Raw genomic sequence first — 21,028 nt, 5'->3', positions numbered from 1 at the left:
GCTTATCCTCCTGGGTCGTAGGGGGTGCTGGAGCCTATCCCAGTGCTTATTGGCAGAAAATACCCTGGACGGGCGGCCAGCCAAACAAATACATACACCTACGGCCAATGTAGACTGACTGCATGTCTTTGGAGTGTAGGAGGAGACCCATGCAGAACCAGGTAGAACATGCAGCCTCCACATAGAAACTCCATGTAGAAAGAACCCTGGTCAGCTGGGGCGTTGAACCCAGGCCATTCTTGCTGACACAGTTTTACCCACTGCTCCACTGTGCTGCCTGTAGGCCTAATACAGGGCAGCCAATCAGAACTGAGGTCACTTGCATGTAGACTAGGAGAACTCCTCTTCTGAGGTTGAAAGTATCAAGAACCTTTGAAACAATATTTTGGGATGGGTTGTTTTTTCCATTACATGGTGAATACAGAAGGATGCCAGATCCTTATTTTTTGCAAGGAAGCTACAGAAACCATATATCTGTTGTCAAATCATCACTTCAGTGGAATTAATGATTTACTCAAACACCCGAAATGACTCGTCAAATGAGGAGGACAACAAGCTAAAATCTACAGTTAGCAAGGTTAGCTGGCTATCATGATACCTTACTTCAGTCGGGTAAAACACAAGTCTCTGGCATTTTATTTCTGCTAAATAATTAGAGAATGACTGTTCTGTACAAAGCCCGCGACCCTGAGGGAGAAGCGGCTTAGAAAATGGATGGATGGACGTTCTGTACAAAGTATTTGTTCTAGGCTAGTGGTCAGGACTGGTTGACACTGCAGGGATTTCCAATTGTTGTATGCTGTATTTCAGTATCAAATACTGGACACTGTAGCAAGAGAACATTAGTGGAAAATACAACACGACAAAATGATGTAATTTCAGTGTGGAATACAAATTTCAAAGGCATTTTTGGCAAGTAAAACCATGTTGTAAGTGGACTTGAGAAAAAATCGTAGATTCAATAACTACAGGGACTTCAAAGCAAACAGGCTGATCTATTCTTACGTTTTAGAAGTGTGCATTAAAACTCCAGGCCCACTGGTTGACTTTGACTATGTAGAGGTTAATCAGATAAAAAGCTTAAAAAATAGACAGACAGGGACATTTAAGATAGTGGCGACCAAACCTGGTCCTGGACCTCGACCTCCCTGCTGAGTAAATGTTCTAACTTGCCACAACATCTTCAGATCTTATTAGCTGGACGAAATTCACTAGTGTTAAGTACAAGATAGATGTGGTTTGGAACCAAACGTTGCAAGAATGTACGTCTCCAAGAGGAGGGCTGGTGGTAATTGATTTAAGACATTTTTGGTATCTTCTATTCAAATGGCTAGGCATAGAAGCCTTTTTCTAGTGGAGTATGTGTTCAGTAAAGCTCAGAAAGCCAGCTAGTCACCACAAATACAGCACTTGATATGGTACGCTGGCTTGCATTTGCAAACTTGACTGCCAGCAAGGTCATATGTGACCCCTGCCTCTCTGAGACATTCATTAGAGCGCTCCAGGGGAGCTTCTTTGAAAGCATTGTGAGACTGGAACCCAAGACCCCAGGCTGAGTCCTGACCTCGCCTCCCACTCAGAGGCTCATCCGTAGGGTGGGTCGTGGTCCTCATGCCATTTCCAGCAGCAAAAGCAGAGCTGATGGTAACCAACTTGCGCTGCCTTTGCACTCCCTCTCCACGGCTACTCCTACGGCTCAGAGGAAATCATGAGGGAGAGTTTCGTAACACCGCTTGCACTGCAATTTGCTGAGGACATGCAACAGCCTCAACACTGTCTGTTGCATACAGTTCACAATTAAGCTGGGCTTTCAAAGCAACAGCTCGCAGTGGCCAAGCAAGAACATCTGCCTTTGTTGTCTGATATGCAACATAACTCACAGCTTAAGGGGCCTCCAAGTGCAGATCGTTTTACAGAGAGAAGAGTGAAACATTCCTGTTCTTTTGCATGAATACTGCAAGAACATGTATTGGTAAGGCTACTTACATAGAGATTCAGAACACATGCTTAAGCATTGAGAGATGTATTAATAAGCAATTAATGAGTATTTATGAAAAGTTTGTCAGTATTTCCAAGATGTTTTAGGAAGCAAATAATACTAACAGTAACTCAAATAAAAAACTGACATAAGGGAAAGGCATAAGATATTTTTTTATGTAAATGATATATTAGCCTTTTAACGAAAGTGATGGACTTATTTATAACATCGTTATGAAGCTTCATTCACAAGTAATGAAACTTACTACTAACACTATATGGCCAAAGGTATGCAGACACCATTCCTTACTACTGAGTTCAGGTGTTTTGGTCACACCTATTGTGAATATGGAATGGGTCGTAATGAAGATTTCAATGACTTAAAACACGACACTGTCCTAGGATGCCACATTTGCCACAAGTCAGTTCATGAAGTTTCTGCCCTGCTAGATCTACCCCAGTCAACTGTAAGTATTATTATTATTATTGTTAAAAAGAAGCATCTATGAGAAACAATATCTTGGTCACAAAGTGTTCCAAACTGCCATCTGATGGAACGAATCTAGGTTTGGTGGATGCCAGGAGAACATTGCTTACCAGAATGCATAGTGCCAACAGTAAACACACACACACACACACACACACACACACACACACACACACACACACACACTATATAAGCTGCTTATCCTCCTGGGTCGTAGGGGGTGCTGGAGCCTATCCCAGTGCTTATTGGCAGAAAATACCCTGGACGGACGGCCAGTCAAACAAATACATACACCTACGGCCAATGTAGACTGACTGCATGTCTTTGGAGTGTAGGAGGAGACCCATGCAGAACCAGGTAGAACATGCAACCTCCACATAGAAACTCCATGTAGAGTTACCAGAATGCATAGTGCCAACAGTAAAGTTTGGTGGAGGAGGTATAATGGGCTGGGCCTGTTTTTCAGGCCTCTTAGTTCCACTGAAGGGTGATGCTACAGCATACTAAGACATATTAGACAATTATGCTTCCTATTTTGTGGCAGCAGTTTTGGAAAGAGCCTTTCCTTTCCTGAGCATGAATCATTTGGAACCCTACGTTTTACTTCATAAAACAGCTTGGTTATACAAATATGAGCTGTTTGTATATAGTCAAGTATTGGTTTTTAAATGTTAATCATTATAATTAACTGCCATCAATCCTGGTTCATGGTTCATTTGATTGTATTTCTCAATCGTGTTGCTGGTCATCCTCTTCCTCTTGTACTTGCTTTCCAATTAATTGAATCTTCTTAGAACATGTCTAAAGTAACATCCCTAGGTCTCTATGTATGTCGTCATTGAATAAAAAAGTTTCCCAACTTTATGTAGTTTTTTACAGCTTAGCTCAGGAGTGCCCAGTCCTGGTCCTAGAGATCTACCACCCTGGAGATTTCCAACATACCTGGCTCTAATATTCAGATGCTCCTGAAGGCCTTCATTGACTGGATCAGGTGTGTTAGATTAGGGTTGGAAAGTCTGCAGGGGTGGTAGATCTCCTTGAATTAGCGTGTAGACCAATATCCAAGGTAACCAAACATAACAAAGGAATACCATCCAATAAACCCCCACAAGACCACTGCCATTGGTGAAACAATACTCTCATCATAATGCAACATACTGGACAATCAGGTATGTGGTCAATTAGCAGAGTAAAGTGCTTAACATTCTACTCTGAGCATGTTGAAGTGCTTGATAGAGCTTTGAGACAGGTTTAGATGGCACAGGCACTGAAGGTGGCCTTTGTTGTCATTGACTAATGGTACCATTATGTGATATTGGGAAATGGCTATGACCGAGATGAAAAAAGACCCCATTTCAAATGGGAAATAAGAGGAAGCTGCATTTTAAATGGAATGGTCAGCATCAATCTTGTGCTCAGAAGATTAAATCACTGATGTGTGAATTATTCAAATGCTTACGCTTTGACCATTTCTTCACATATAATGATCTTCATCCTCTGAGGTGACCTTGGCTTATAGGCCAAAACCCAAAGGAAAGCAATATCTAATACAATAAGGGGCCCTGTTAATTCTAAAAGCTCTGCCATTAGAGGAACTACACCCCTGGCATCCCAGACACGGCAGGCTGGGAATCATTACTGACCCAGTGCTAAAGCTCACTATAGTAAGCAGCACACTTTTTAATGCACTGAGCCAAGATCCTTCCTGTCAGGGCATAAAGCTGTGCACACCTGAAAATTCTCACATAACACATTGAAAAATGACCACATTTATCGTTCTTATTCTGGCCTGTTGATCAGGCGATCATGCACCGCAAAAAATGAGTGGGGTTATACGCATGAAAGTTTCACTGTGTAAAGCCAGGCTTTACAGTTCATATTGAGCCAAATAATAATTTGCAAGACTAATAGGTCCTAAAACCAACAATACATGTTGGAAGGTGCACAAAAAAAGAGAAAATAGATGTGCTTGTGATTATTAGGGTTCGAAGAACACTTTAGGGAAAATGTCCCGCAAAAATATTGCTTAAACCAATTTGACAGTAATATTCCTGTGAAAAGCTGATGCAGATTAAATTATATTTTCTACAATGTTTATATGCATCAAATCACACACACACACACACACACACACACACACACACACACACACACACACACACACACACACACAGACACACGCACACACACACACACACAGAGTAAGCTGATGTTGTACACTCAAAAAATAGGTAAAAGTTAAACTTTCAACTGTATGAAAATTTTCTGTCTAATTTAAATACATAAATCACAGGAGAACAGAGGGAGAAAAAGACTTGCTTGAGAAAATGAAAGCTAAAACTATTATTATTATTATTATTATTATTATTATTAATTCAGGATATTCAATTTTACTTCCTAAAATATAATTCCTACAATTAAAAGCTGTATTTTCTAATGAATAAATTTTGCTTCCTGATTAAAAGTTACAAGCACCTTTGACAAATAATAGTAAATTGTTTGGTAAAGGTCCTTGTAACTTTTAATCAAGAAGAATTTTAATCAACCATTACAATTTGCAGCTCAGTTTCTGAGAATTTTGCATTTCTTTGTTATCATTCCTTCTGGCAGACAACCCAAACTTCCCTTGGTGTTGGTCTTTAACATGTATGGCCTCGTTGTAGATTTTGATTGGCTCTTATCTGGGACACAGGTATAAAAAAAACTGCAGCATTAAAAAGACACCAGCACGCTAATCACCAAGGTGACTTTATGAAATGCTCTTATTTACCTTGCCACATATTTTGGTTGAATCTGGCCCAAACTTTGCCAATAGAATAAGACCATTTCACAAGTCTAGAAATAAGTTTAAATTACATTCCCAAAATAAGAAATAGTTCACAGATTGACTAGATCTACAAGGTGTCCTTTTGCTGAGACATTACTTTTTTGCAGTGATGGTCATGGAAAGGAGGAAAAACTGATAAATCAAGTCCATCATCAAGCAAAGCTTTACAGGGCCTTAAAACACCCATCTCGTGTCCATTTATAGCTAAGTGCTGGTCAGTTCTCTGAAGCTCCTTTACTTACTCATCTCTGAGTTTAGGGAGCAGGCTTTAATCAAATCATGATTTAGTGAGAGGAGACAGGAGCCTGCAATAGGTTTGATTAGGGGTATTAATCAGAGTCGCGCTGTATGGTGGACGGAAATAGATTGGGGTAAGTGGGGCTGCGGCGGTGCGCAGAGGCTGGAATGCTGCAGGGAGAGGAGAAGGTGTGCATGTGGCACTTAGCAGCCGCCTCCTCCACCTCCCTCCTGCCCTCCTTCCCACTGTGTAGCTCTCTGATTTGGAGATGCAGATGATCCCTGGAGGCTGCAGCACTGAGTTGTGAAGCTTCTGCCATCTTCCCATGATGCCATGGGGGGGGGGTGTGCGGTAACACGGACCTGATATGCCTGTGACTAATGTTCCTCTGCATGTGTGTACATACGGACTGAATCAATAAGTGTGTTTTGGGTTTGTAATGAGGGGGTGCACATGTGGAGGAAACAATGTATGCAAGACATACACTATACTGCCAAAAGTATTCGCTCGTCTGCCTTCACTTATGAAATTGAGTGTCATCCCATTCTTATTCCATAGGGTTCAATATGATGTCGGCCCACACTTTGCAGCTATAACAGTTTCAACTCTTCTGGCAAGGCTTTCCACAAGGGTTAGGAGTGTGTTTATGGGAATTTTTGGCCGTTCTTCCAGAAGAGCATTTGTGAGGTCAGACACTGATGTTGGACGAGAAGGCCTGGCTCACAGTCTCCGCTCTAATTCATCCTAAAGGTGTTCTATCGGGTTGAGGTCAGGACTCTGTGCCGGCCAGTCAAGTTCTTCCACACCAAACTCACTCATCCACGTCTTTATGGACCTGCTTTGTGCACTGGTGCACAGTCATGTTGGAACAGGAAGGGGCTATTCCCAAACTGTTCCCAGAAATTTGGGAGCATGAAATTAATCCCCCCTCCACCAAACTTTAAACTCAGCAAAATTCAGTCTGAGAAGTACCATTCTCCTGGCAACCACCAAACCCAGACTTGTTCATCGGATTGCCAGACGAAGAAGCGTGATTCATCACTCCAGAGAACACGTCTCCACTGCTCTAGAGTCCAGTGGCGACGCTTTACACCACTGCATTCCACGCTTTGCATTGCACTTGGTGATGTAAGGCTTGGATGCAGCTGCTTGGCCATGGAAACCCATTCCATGAAGCTCTCTACGCTGTTCTTGAGCTGATCTGAAGGCCACATGAGGTTTGGAGGTCTTTAGTGATTGACTCTGCAAAAAGTTGGTGACCTCTGCGCACTATGCCCCTCAGCATCCACTGACCCTGCTATCATTTTGTTGCTGTTGTTCCCAATCGCTTCCACTTTGATATTATACCACTGACAGTGGACTGTGGAATATTTAGTAATGAGGAAATTTCACGACTGGACTTGCTGCACAGGTGGCGTCTGATCACGGTACCACGCTGGAATTCACTGAGCTCCTGAGAGCGACCCATTCTTTCACTAATGTCTGTAGAAGCAGTCTGCAGGCCTAGGGGCTCGGCTTTATACAAATGTGGCCATGGAAGTGATTGGAACACCTGAATTCAATGATTTGGATGAGTGAGTGAATACGTTTGGAAATATAGTGTACGTCGCCTTAACACAGCATTTTGCTCATGAACTGGCCAGATCAATGGACAGCATATCAGAGCCTGCTGACCTCAGTAGACCTCACCCCCATGAGATAAAATTCACACTTCAAAAATTTCTTCGCAAAGACCTCTCATGCTTCAAGTAGTAGCTAAGCCAAATATGCAAATGATGCTAACAATACGTAAAAGCTAGTAGGGAAAAAACAGCAACAGCACCACTTTTGAATGAGGCTGTACAGAAAGTCCACCTCTAATCGTGGGCTGGTGGTTAGGGAACCATCCCTGTGACTGCAAGGTTGCTGGTTCAATCCCCTCGGCTGACAGTCCATGACTGAAGTACCCTTGAGCAAGGCACCTAACCCCCAATTGATCCCTGGGCGCTGTGGATAGGGCTGCCCACTGCCCCCTAGTGTGTGTGCATGTATGTGGGTATTTCACTGCACGGATGGGTTAAATGCAGAGGTCTAATTTCATAGTGTGCAAACACAGAGACAAATGGTTATGAATTCTAAATTTTCTTATATGTGGAGAGTCTGCTCCAAATTAGCACAAACTAGTGCTAGTGACATGTATTACATCCCAGTCTGGTGCTGCTTTAACTGCTGGTTTTGCTGGAGACCAGTTTATTAACTTCCAGTGCTGCTGACCAACATTTCACCACTCATCCAAAACACAACACATTTTCCAAAAAAAAAATGGACCAACAAAACCTCTAAAATAGCTTGAAATAAAATATTATCCTGATGAATTCAAACTCCATACACTCCCTCCTCCTTCCTTTTCACTTCTCCCCCACTTTACTTACTAGTCTAGAAGAAATATGTGTTCAACATCAACTTCCCCTTGTTTTGCTTCCATTTATCACTTCTTTTCTTTGTGGTTTCTTGCCAGGAGTGGACAGGGACCTCTTCATACCCTCATCTTGATGGCAGACTCAATGCTATAGTGACTCACTATCGCCTCATAGGGATTTAAGTGGTATTACAAGACAGGACGGCTTAGGGCCAGCTGGTTCGCATGCTAACCTCAGTAGATATCTCTGCGACAAGGTACATAAATGCCCTTAACATAACGTCAAAACTGTCATTCATTTTCTATTGATAAGTTCAGTTATTTTTGGAATATTTTAAACTAAAAATCTTAAACAAATTGCTCCTTCAAATACAAAGAACGACTTTGCCTTCTCCTGTAAAGCTGCCATTTTTGAGATACTTATTTTTATTTGGACAGCAACGATATGCTGGTTTTGCTGGTGATCAGCCTAGCCGGCTTTTCTAGCATTTGCTGCTTCAGCACTGGATGGTGCATGGTTTGAATTTATTCATTCATTCATCATCTAAACCTCTTTATCCTGCTGGGTTGCAGGGGGTGCTGGAGCCCATCCCAGTGTTCACTGGGTGCAATGCAGGAAACACCCTGGACAAAAAATCTGTGGTTTTACCCAGTAGATAAAACCGGCATGTGCATGTACTATAGCAGGACTAAGCTCTCATATCATCACCAACATACACTGATGAAACAACAGGGGGCTGCTAATGACATCATGTTTGCATCACGGCTTCCGAGCAACTGGATATAACTGGCTGTTAGAGCCAATTGTTGAATGTAATTTGCTCCACATAATTTGATATATTAATCTGCATCAATGCTTTTTTACTTTATTCATAACTTATTCACAACCCAGTTTCAAAAATGATTGAAGACTGAAGTCTGTAATACATAGAATTCACTTACTCTCAGCTTCACTAGAACCCAGATGGTTCACTTTTCGCTATATCACAGTTCCTAGCACATCTGAACCAGGTATTCAGCTCCTGACTGACTGCATAAGATGTGCAAATCTGTGGGACCTGATTTAGATTTAGAACCACTGGCCTACTCCTTTCATGAGTACTTGCTCTTAAGTTATGTATTTTACACTTACCAGCCACTTTGCTAGAAATAGCCATATGCTACTGATTAATATTTATTTGCAGGTAACACTAAAACACAAGGGTGCCCAATCCTGGTTTGGGAGAACCTCCACCCTGCAGAGTTTAGCTTCAACCCTGGTTCAAGACACCTGATCCTGATAGTGAAGGCATACAGTTCCTAGCACATCTGCACAAGGCATCCAGCTCTTGATTGATTGGATAAGATGTGCAAATCTGTAGGTCCCTTTAGATGTAGAACCACTGACCTATGCCTTTCACGAGTACTATATCTTAGGATATGTACACTACACTTATCAGCCGCTTCATTAGAAATAGCCATATACTACTGATTCATATTTTGTTGAAGGTAACACCATAACACGGGGGTGCCCAATCCTGATCCTGGAGATCCTCCACCCTGCAGAATTTAGCTCCAACCCTGATTTAGGAAACCTGATCCTGATAACAAAGGCCTTCAGGGGCATCAAGAGATGGTTGTGGGCTTGATCTGACCTCTCCAGGGAGGTAGATCTCCAGATCCAATCCTGGTCCTAGAGAACCTCCACCCTGCAGTGTTTAGCTCCAACCCTGATTTAAGACACCTAATCCTGATAATGAAGGCTATCGGGGTATCTAGAGCCAGTTGTGGGCTGGATCAGAACTTTCCAGGCTAGTAGATCTCCAGGACTATGTTTGGGCACCTTTGCAATAACACATTCTGAAGCATAGATCACTACCTGTCTCGGTGTCCTCTCTGATTTGCTCCTGCACCACTCCCAGTCCGTCAACTCGATCTTGCGACACTCTTCATGAGACAACCTCCTCTCAGGGCCATCAAACACTGAGGAAGAGTCCAGGTTGAGGTCCTCCCCATCACAGGCTGAGACAGGAGCCGAGATGCTTCCAAAGCCGTCCCGTTCTCCTGAACTCAGCTGGGGTAGGCCTTCCCTCCTGGATTCGGCAGACACAGCATCCAGCAGGAGCTCACTGTGGAGGGAGCAGTCCTCCACATCCTCCGGACTCCTCAGCTCACGAGCGGCCAGGTTGGCAATCTGACCACTGTCCAACACTGCAATCCGGCTTTCAGAGAAGTCGCAGTTGTACAGGCTGTTGTAGGAGGGCTTCTCTACAGAGGGTGATGTGACGTGAGGTATCTTGTAGATGCCATAGCCTTGCTGGAAGGACAGGTTGAATTCGAATCTCCTCTTGTGAGCTGCAAAGGACAGTTTTATCAAAAGGTTTAACATTTCACAATCAAGGCACCCATCAACAGTTTAAAGTTGGGATTACTCTACATGATTTATAAAACCCTGGGGTATCATATGTTTTGGGTGTCATATACTCCAAAATTATTCTTGAGGCAGGCAGTGCAATCTCATTATCAAGTGATAAGTCAGGCCAGACCGTGCTTTTATTTGTACGTTAGAAACGCAAAATGTGGATGAAGATGTGTTTGGGAAAATGCGGCCATCATCCTCTGCACAGCCTGCAGCAACATCTGCAATGTTCTTCTATGAACTGGCAGCTGAATTTAAATGGTACAGTCAGTGCCTTGAAGTTCTGGCCCATAAATCATAAAGGCACTCATGCGTTTGCCAGAGTTCCACCAGCTTGTCCTCCATCTCTGCGGTTCACTGCACACATAGAGTGCTTATATGTCTCTTCAGCCTTTCTTTTCTTTTTCTTTTTTCCTGGCGCTGTCATAAGCAATTACCTTCATCAGCAATCCAATCACATCTCTGACCGTCTCACTTTACAGCACTTACATGTTTTCAGTCGTAAAAATTTATCATTTGATCATTTGCAAACACCTGGAGGTCTAACTGTGTATCACACAGTCTCTCTTTCATGTGTTAATTTAGTGGGGAAGAAATGTTAAAAGGGTGTCTTCTGGTTGGGAGGTTCAGAGCTATAAAAGTCACCCCTTCTGAGGTCAATGCAGCCAGAGTTGTAGTGCTGCTGGTGAGGGATGCCAATTTGCATGTCAAAGTTCACCAATTTTTCAAGACATAATAATAATAATAATAATAATAATAATATATTTATTTCTAGAACCCTTTTTTTATCTATGATTGCAGCTCAAAGTGCTTCATAGAAAGGAGATAAAGCAAACAGTATTAAAAGAATCCTCAAGTATTCATTTAAAATTGTAGACAATAGCAGATCAAATTAGAAAGACAATTACTGAAGAGATGTAGAATTTTATATTAAATGCTAAATTAAGGTAGATTTGCATGTTTTTATTTTCACACAGTAGGTAAAAGTGGCCCAAGTCTGATCTTTTTCCTCATATGTGAAACGGATATGTCATCTGTGTGGCAGCGTGAACAGCAAAAAACTCACTGAATCGGACAATTTCAATTCCGGTTTGGGACACTTTGGCTATGTTCGCACAGCAAGGCGATCTGTATGTGACATCAGTCTGAGCAGGTCGGCTAAAGTGGCTGAAGTGGCTGAATCTGATTTTCTCACCAAATCTGAATGTTTTTGTTTGGCTGTTCACAATATATTTTAAATGTGATCTGTATGTGACATCAGTCTGAGCAGGTCGGCTAAACTGTCCCACACATGCAAAAGAACAATGCTTCAGGTTGCTTCACGTGGCTCATCCTGAGGTAAGCAATCACGACTGCCAATGATCAACGGTCACTTCCAGAGGGTTGAGCTTCATCTTCACCACCATCACAGGAGCCATCATGAAGCTTCTCTGACGGATAGCTGGGCTTATCACTCAGAATGTGTTCAAGCTCACTGTAAAAACGGTGCGGTCACCTCTCTGGTTTGTGCCTTGTACAGACTTGTAACTGTTCTTTGACTCCGCAGCCTCATTTTCCTCCAGCCATTTCCTGAGCACTTGTGATAGGTCTCTTCCAATTTGTTTGTACATAAATATCACCCCAAATGTTTACATGGTCTCAGCAGAATGAAATTATGACAAATGTTGAGTTGGATTGGTAAAATCTGCATAAATTCCAGTGAGTGGATCAAACACAGCAGTGTTGCTGGAGTTTTTAAACACCTCAGCATCACTGCTGGACTGAGAATAGTCCACCAACCAAAAGTATCCAGCCAACAGAGTCCTGTGGGCAGAGTCCTGTGACCACTGATGATGGACTAGATGACCAACACAAACTGTGCAGCAGCAGATGACCTGTCGTCTCTGACTTTTTATCTACAAGGTGGACTGACAAGGTAGGAGTGTCTAATAGAGTGGACAGTGAGTGGACACAGTGTTTAGAAACTCCTGCAGTACTGCTGTGTCTGATCCACTCAGACCAGCACAGCACACACTAACACACCACCACCATGTCAGTGTTACTGCAGTGCTGAGAATGATCCACCACCCAAGTAGTACCTGCTCTGTGAGGGTCCATGGGGATCCTGACCACTGAAGAACAGGGTAACAGAGTATCAGAGAAACAGATGGACTACAGTCTGTAACTGTAGAGCTACAAAGTGCAGCTATACAGTAAGTGGAGCTGATAAAATGGACAATGCGTAGAAACAAGTGGTCATAATGTGATACCTGATAGGTGTATATGAGGGGTACAATAAAGTTTTTTGCAGGCCCTGCACCATAGGCCCCAGTGTGAATGCAATCCCAAGCCTCCCTGGTAGTTATGCCACTGGGGAGACATCCATTCACACAAGGCCATCTATGCCAACAACTGTTCCCACCCATGCTCCAAATCAAGAAATTCACTTCTTGTAAATTTGACAGAAATTACAAACCAAGAATAAAGTCTTGCAAAAAATAATATATTCTAGACCTTAATTGAGCCTTGAAATGCTTACAGGTGGAAGAGATAGATGTGGATGTGGAGCCTCGGCGGCAGTTGATGAAGCAGCCGCAAGGAAGGTGAATCCAGCGCTCCGAGAGGACGAACACCGGGGTGACCGCTGCTGAGAGCAAGGTCAGGAAAAAACAAAGCGTCTCCAGAAACGAGCTGTGCATCTGGACAGCGTGGCTTACCAGGATCTGGGCCTACAAGGGCAGCCATGAATATAATAGAGGAAGAAAGGTTATATCAGAGATGTGGCAACCTTGTGTTGACAAGTACATACATATACATACATATTTATCTATAAGTACATATACATCTGTACGTTTGGAGCCCCCAGTTTAGGGATATAATCAGCACATTATTGGCAAAACGCAGCCCTGGAGCACCAATATTTGGACCAAAAAAGTCTAAAGAACTGCTGACTAACCTACTGAGAACCTAAAACCATGCTATGCAGTTTTTCACAGTCACACATTCTTTTTTTTTTTTTTTATTTTCTCCCCAATTTAGTCGTTTCCAATTCCACCCGCTAGTTAGGCCTCCCCCAATCACACGATACTACCAACGCTAGGAGGGTGAGGCTAACACAGGCTTCCTCCAAGACCTGTGAAGCCAGCCACCGCATCTTTTCGAACTGCCGCTCATGCAGCGTCACGGGACAGCTGAACGCGCTCGGAGGAAAGCGCCAACCACCACATCTGTTACGTCAGCTAACAGACCCCTGCACTGACTAGTATCACGTTGAGTGAGGGGGCAGAAGTGGATCCTTCGTACCCACCCAGAGAGAGCGAGGCCAATTGTGCTCTCTTGGACTCCCGGCTACAGATACAGCCACACATCTCAGCACATCACTCAATACTGTTTCTTTTCTGTTTATCAGTCGAGAATCCCACCCGAGAGTATTCCTAAAGGACTTTTCTAATGTCTTTCCTGAGAAAACATTTTTTTCTAAAGTAAGATGACCTCTCATAGATGTCCACGGGGCATAGAACTGCATCCACTTTAGGCTCAACATTGTCTTGCACAACCCCAAGCATAAAAACCGTCCACTGACATTAGATTCTTGTGTTGTGAGTAATTTGCCTTTGGGATATTTGAGTTCAAACTTCTAAGATGGAGGAAAGCGGTGACATCACTAGCCATTACATTTAAACCAGCATAATGCAGGAAAATAGTCCAGTGCATACTATTATCACGGCGTACCTCCGCATTGATAGTGTGTTGGTGTTTCTTATAAAGCCATGGTGCATTACTGTGGGTTTATCACAAGTAAGGGATGTTATTAGGCACAAGAGAAACAGAAACAACCTGTGGTAAATCACTATAAGACACGCTCTCACACGGCTTATTGCTTTTCTAACATGGTGACATAGATTATAATGAAGTAAGCTAAGTTTTAATAAATAATTCACTATTAATAATAACTGCAGTAAACAATTCTTCTGCCCAATGTTGCCAACTTAGCGACTGTTCCAATATTTAGCAAATTTTCAGACACTTTTACCAACTATTTTTCAAAAAGCATCTAGTATGCTGCAGCCATCTGTGGCTGGGAGTCCAAGACAGTGCAACTGGCCTTGTTCTCTCTGTGGGTGGCGGGCGGGGGGTTAAGATGCTCCTCCCCACTCCCCCCTTCACCCAGCCCAATGCTAGCCAGCATAGGTGTCTGTTAGCTTATGTAAAAGGACTGGCAGTTGGCACTTTCCTCTGAGCATGCTCAGCTGTCCAATGGCTCTTCACAGGTCTCAGAGAAAGCCTGTGTTAGCTTTCGACCTACTAGCACTGGTGGTACCATGTGATTAGATGAGTCCTAACTAACTAATGGGTGGAATTGGTCTAAATTGGGGAGAAATTTAGTGACAAACCTTATCTCTTTCTATAGAAGAGAGTGGACAGTGCTGACCAGTGAGCAAGAGGCCCACCTCTCTCTACGCCTACTACATTCAGTGAGCAGCCGAGAGGGGAAGCAGCAGGTTCAGTCCACACGGCAGCTCAGATAGGCGTGAATGAGCTGGACGTGTGCAGCGTTGCCAGGTGGCCCATCACTTATCTGTACTGTTTGCTTCTCTTTTGTTTCAATTGAAATCATTTAATCTGATTGTTTTCATGGTAATCACTGTTTTATCACTCACTCAAACACTTAATTGGAACTTCCTTCTGGTGGTTTGTTACCCAATCGGACACTGTGTGCTGTGTCGCTTCTAACTTTGTTTCTGAGCGGTCATTTTACACGCAAACATAGAGGAAATCACAGCACAGCTGTTGTCTTTAAATAGTACCTGTGGTCAATTTTGATGTTATTAAATGAGAATGTTCGCAGTGCTGAGCAGCTTGGAAGTGGCTTGGAAGTGGCTGGTTATCACAGCCTTAATGGGTCACATTTCGGGCGCTTTTTCATACTCGTCCTACACGATAAAAGGTATTTTTAACGTTATCGTGATATTCGTTTCCGTGATAAAGACATTGTTACCGCAGCGATAACAGAACACATCTAAATACCTCGTTCATGCAGCTCCAGAGAGATGTCATTACATTATCAACACAAACGGTCACAAGCCTGCTTAATTGCACTAGTTGGTGAAATGGCCACCTACAAAACATTCAGAGACCTTAAAACGGTGACCATAACTCAGCTTTAATGGAAATTCAACTCAAAATAGCTGCAGCAAAGGGGAAACCATGCAGCACACAGGCTGCTCAGGCTCTACTGTTTTCCTGCAAGCCAGCTAGGCTACTGAAGCTTGCTTTATGCCCCCCAGTGCCCTTCAAAATAAGAGTTCCGGACCGACTAAGCTTGTTCTTGAGAAATGCCTTAAGAAAAAGTGGTTTTTAAGAAGAACTTTCTTGCTGGCGGGACTGGAACATTGGATATTTTTGGCTAAATGTATGCAAATCAATAGATGCCAATTACTGTAACACTCTGGGTCCTCAGGAGAAACTTAGGCCCCTTCTTCACTATTGAGCCAAATGGTTCTCAGGGCTGTGGTGGTCCGTTCCGCAGAGGTCCAAAGTTTCTTTTTCCATCTGTTTCGCCGCAGGTGCACCAGGAAATAGGCAAGAAAGCTGCGTGGCTAACCACCAACAGGCACCTCCCACCCCAAAACACGTTCTCTACTCGGATGTTCTTTGAGCATCTGTTACTGAAACAGCCTGTTCTGCGGTCGGTTTCACCTGTAGCCGGATAACTAGCTACATTCGCATTAGCGTCGCCCAGCAGGGTACAGCGCAAAGCACCACAGAACAATTCTTTTTATCTTTCTGTCAGTTGTGCATGAATGTGTTATAGAAGTTTAATACAGAACCTTTCTGAAAAGGGTTCTTTAATGCACCCAAAAGGGTTCTTCTATTGTCTATGATGTCAAGCTTGTAACAACAGAAGAACCCCTTAGGGCACTATAGAGAAGCCTTTTCAAAAAGGTTCTATTCATTCTATACATTCTCCATCAGTCTGAAGATCTAGTTCAGCATGCAAAGAACCCTTTAATCATGCAAAGGGCTCTTTGAGTGCTCGTGGCTCCATACAGAACCATTTTCTTTACTAAAGATCCCTTGAAGAACCATCTTTTTATTTTTCTTTTCTTCAGTTATCGAAGTGTGTAATAAAACTTGGGGCCTGACCTTGTAAGGACTTAAATATCTATGGGTTAATAAAGAAAGGGGCCGAATATCAGCACACCCAGTGGTCATTTTGGTGCAAATTTCTTCTAAAGAACTGTTTGTGAATGTTTTTAGTGACCGACTGTGTTTTTTTTTTTGCAGCTCAGCCAGATTCTAAGACCAATTATCCATTTTATAGTATTGCAGTCACATTCTGCGCTGTGTGGAAGCTGTGGAAGGTTGCCATGTGTTACTATGCAAGGACACACTTTTACACTAAAATTCATCAGCTTTTCCGAACTTAAAGGGGAATTCTGAATATTTCTGACTCATGCAAAGAGTAATCCAGAGAGGTTTGGTGTGAAATCGTTCATTGTCGAGATGCAGATTTCTTTACAGTGGTCGTGATGGGAACCAGGGGTCACCAGGTCTACAACACAAATATAGGCATTTTATTCACCATCCAAAACCACCACTGGCACACTTCAATAACCTAAGACTGGCTCCATTATTGTGCAATGAAGGTAATGAATGATAAGCCTTAGCATGTAATAAGCCTGGGATTTAACGGGGTCCAAAAATACATTTTAGACCAGAATCTTTTAAAAACTATAGTCACTGGTAGTGTTTACATGCCCAAGCTGATTGAATACAATCCGATTATAGATGAAGACCGAGGTGTTTGTGCTCACTCTACTCAACAATCTGAGGGAAAATCTCTGTTTCCATGCACATCACGAGTAAGCCGATCCAAAATGACATGCATGCATACAGAACCACTTTGTGTAAACGTTACCATGACAACCAGCATCACATGAATCCAGTCAGCGTGAGATGAGCAGCAGTGAGCAGTGCTTGTTTTTTATTGCTGTAAAATGTAGTGGTTGGTTAGTGTAGTGGTTAACACCTCTGCCTTCCACACTATAGACTGGGGTTCAATCCCCCACCAGGGCAAGCACCCTACACTATACCAACAGGAGTCCTTGGGCAAGACTCCTAACATCACCTTGGCCTCCCTGTGTAAAATGATCCAGTTGTAAGTCGCTCTGGATAAGAGCGTCAGCCAAACGCCATTAATTAAATTAAAATAACATTCGACTCAGGAAAACATGCTTCACGTGTCCTTATTAAAGAAGGCTGAGAGGAAGACGTCGTGTTCCGAGACACATAAGCTGGACGTCCGTCCCAGAGCAGTTTCTGCTCCGTCGTGTTGAACGGTATAAACTTTCACTATTATGTGATGCACATGCAGAATGGACTTAAACATTCCGATAGGGAATGTAATCAGACACAGGCGTTTACATATCGTTCTTCTATTTAATGGATTATTTACAGGATTACTCATCCCGTTCAGTCAGAGAGAAACTATATACCAAATGGCCTCAATTGGACTAGGCTATTCCGATTGAGGTGTTTATGTGGATACCTTCCATTGAGCTATTAGTCTGGATTTTTGACGGATTATCAGGCTGCATGTAAACGTGGCTAATGTTTCAGGCATTGGGCCGTGTATTAGTAACCATTTCATGCAATAACTTTCTGTGAGGGACTTCCACTTTTCAGAGGACGTCTGGTTCCTATCACCACCACTGTGAACAATCTAGACTCTGTTACTCTAAAGCAGTGCATTTCACACCAAATCACCCTGAATGACTAAACAGACTTAAAAAGAAAGGTGGAATTTCCATTTAAAAACCAGGGAATCTACGTTTTCAGGAAAGCCACGGGACATTCCCTTACTGTATCCAGCAAAAGGCCATTTGGTCAGTCTGTCTCACCATCATTGGCATCCACAGAACAATCCGTGCCATGGCGAGGATCATGGAGAAGCGTTTCTGCGCAAAGACCACCGGACAGTGCCGGACTCCCTGTCCGCCAAACTGGCCCGTGGAGCATGGACACGCCTCCGCCCCGCACTCCGTGGCCGCCGCGCCGGACCCCAGCTCGCCGTAGCTCCTCTCCAGGCTCTCGCGCGACGCGGAGGCGACCTCGCAGAGGGGCGCCGCTGCCCCCTCGGCGCTCGCGGCCCCGCCCCCTCCTCCTTCCCACCGGCAGAGCGGCCTGAGTGCGTCCGCCGAGCACAGCAGCTGGTGCGTGAGCGGCGCCGAGAACGCGGCCAAGCCGCACGCGCACAGCGCGTACAGGGCCACGAGCAGCGGCGCGTAGAAGCCGTCGCGCGCCGGCAGGCAGCCCAGAGAGGCGCGCGAGAAGCGACCCCAGCCGCCCAGCGGGAGCGCGCTCACGGCCAGGCTGGCGGCCCACACGGCGGCGAGCGCGCACGGCACGCCTCCTCTTGCACCTGCTCGCGCTCCTCGCGCTCCTCTTCTCCGTCTGCTCGCGTAGAGCGTGTAGGCGGCGATGAGGCACGCCTTCATGTTGCTCGCGAGCCCGTGGAAGACGTATAAGAGTCCCGCCCACGTGCACACGGCCGCGTCATCGTCGCCGTCCTCGCCGTGGCCCTCGCGCCTCCACTGCAGCACCGCGGCGAGCGCGAGCGGCACAACGCCGATCAGGTCGTCCACGGACAGGCAGGCCACGATGAGGCACAGCGGCGAGCGCGCGCGCATGCGCGGCACGGACGCCAGCGAGAAGATGCCGCCCGCGCACACCACGGCGCCCACCGCCACCGACGCGCCGAAGAGCAGCAGCGCGCGCCACCCGGCCTCGGCGGAATCCTCCGCGTCCGCCGCGTGGTGGCCGGTCCCGTTGAGCAGAGGTGATGGAGAAGCGCGCGCCGTGGCCGTCGTCATTGCTTTTCCTTTTTAGGACACTTTGATGTTCCAGAATTCAAGAAGAAAAGAAAAGAAAAACAAACAGCAGCGTGATTTAAAAGTTGTAGTCGCGCGCGCCTCCGTGCCGCTCCGGCACGTGTTCCGTCTACAGCATCCCCACACGCGCGTTTCTGTGTATGCGCGGACGCGGAGCCCTGGAGCTCGCGGGCGCCTCGCGCAGCGCCACCGCTTCAGCGGGAATGAAGCGCTCGCGCCCCGCGCAGCACACAGTGAGCGTAGAGGAGGAGTAGCAAAGACAGAGCCCCGCCCACCTCCAGCTCTGAATGAATGAGAGAGTGCGCGCGCGCGCGTGTGTGTATGTATATGTGTGTGTGTGTGTGTGTGTGTGTGTGTGTGTGTGTGTGTGTGTGTGTGTGTGAGAGAGAGAGAGAGAGAGAGAGAGAGAGACAGAGAGATACAAAGAAATACAGAGAGAGATACAGAAAGAGAGACAGAGAGAGAGATGGAGACAGAGAGAGAGAGAGAGAGAAAGAGATACAGAAAGAGAGACAGAGAGAGAGAGAGAGAGAAAGAGATACAGATACAGAGAGAGAGACAGAGAGAGAGAAAGAAACACAGACAGAGAGATACAAAGAAAGATAGAGAGAGATACAGAAAGAGAGAGAGATAGAGAGAGATGGAGGCAGAGAGAGAGAGATACAGAGAGAGAGAGAGAGAGAGAGAGAGAGAGAGAGAGATGGAGACAGAGAGAGAGATACAGAGAGAGAGAGAGAGAGAGAGAGAAAGAAAGAAAGACAGAGAGAGATACAGAAAGAGAGAGAGACAGAGTGAGAGAGAGAGATAGAGAGTTACAGAGAGAGAGATAGAGCAAGAGATACAGAGAGAGAGAGAGATACAGAGATAGAGAGAGAGAGATACAGAGAGAGAGAGAGAGAGAGAGATACAGAAACAGAGAGAGAGAGAGAGAGCAAAATTGTAATAAGCATGCTCCATTCTCAGGCTTGCAGCCACCAACCCCAGGAACACAGCCACCACGTCCACCGTTCCCTGACCCAGCAACTGGTTCTTTCTCGTATTCCAGATGGCTAGCTTTGCTGTACCAGATAAAACGTTTAGTGGAACTAAGACAGTTTTCCTCTGTACTGTGTATTTGGCCCCAAAAATGAAAAGCTGAAAGGAGAAAGCCTGACCCAATGACGAGAACCATTCGGTCAACAAGGAGAACAGATCACCCAACTGAGCGCACTGCGCAAACAAGTGAAAGAGAGACTCAAATTGTGGGCAAAAGAGGCAGCCCTCCCCAACACTTGGATCGAGGTGCCCCCGATGTCTGTTTGTAGCTATTGCTCCATGCACGGCCCTCCACTGGAGGTCAGTTGTCTGTTTATCACTTGGATGCTTATACAGGACCTGCCGGCAGCCTTTCGGGAGGAGTCAGCGCCAAACAACTCAGACCACCTTGTCGATAAAACTCCATCCAGAAAGTGTGCCTGGGAATCCTTCACACACACCAAGTACAGTGCCTTCCTCCCAACCAAGGAAAAGGCTCCTAGTACTGGAGTGGTGAAGGAAAGGAGACACCTCCCATCCTCAGTCCACTCCACAGCAGGGATAGCAGTCAGTTCAGGAAAATCATACTGACAGCCTTCCCTCCAATGGTCGATGACAGATGGATCATTCAGGAAGCCCAGGTAATCAACTGGCAGTGACCTCTGTACCTCTGCCATAACCTGATCCAGCAGACGACCAGACCTGTCCTCTCACTTATAGCTGCCGATCCAGTACTCATAAGGTGGCTCAGCTTCGTGTATCCTGCAGCCACCAAACGAGAGCGCAAAACTGCTGAAGACAAAAGAGCTGATGGTA

At 44.9% G+C, this 21,028-nt stretch overlaps 1 protein-coding gene across 1 annotated transcript in view; it reads right to left on the bottom strand.

The window, feature by feature from the left end:
* LOC108434072 (probable G-protein coupled receptor 149) overlaps positions 1-19,393 on the bottom strand; it is a 31,517-nt gene extending 12,124 nt beyond the window's left edge. The window contains exons 1-3 of the mRNA XM_017708985.2: positions 18,209-19,393; positions 12,844-13,033; positions 9,786-10,261 (exon numbers count right to left, since the gene is read on the bottom strand). Coding sequence (XP_017564474.1) covers positions 9,786-10,261; positions 12,844-13,033; positions 18,209-19,180 — 1,638 coding nt within the window. The 5' untranslated portion in view covers positions 19,181-19,393. The remainder of the gene's footprint in view (positions 1-9,785; positions 10,262-12,843; positions 13,034-18,208) is intronic.
* Between the last annotated feature and the right edge of the window lie 1,635 nt (positions 19,394-21,028).

The sequence above is a fragment of the Pygocentrus nattereri genome, chromosome 7, assembly GCF_015220715.1.
Source record: "Pygocentrus nattereri isolate fPygNat1 chromosome 7, fPygNat1.pri, whole genome shotgun sequence".
In the NCBI taxonomy this organism is placed as follows: Eukaryota; Metazoa; Chordata; class Actinopteri; order Characiformes; family Serrasalmidae; genus Pygocentrus; species Pygocentrus nattereri.
This window is presented reverse-complemented; position numbering and strand designations above follow the sequence as displayed.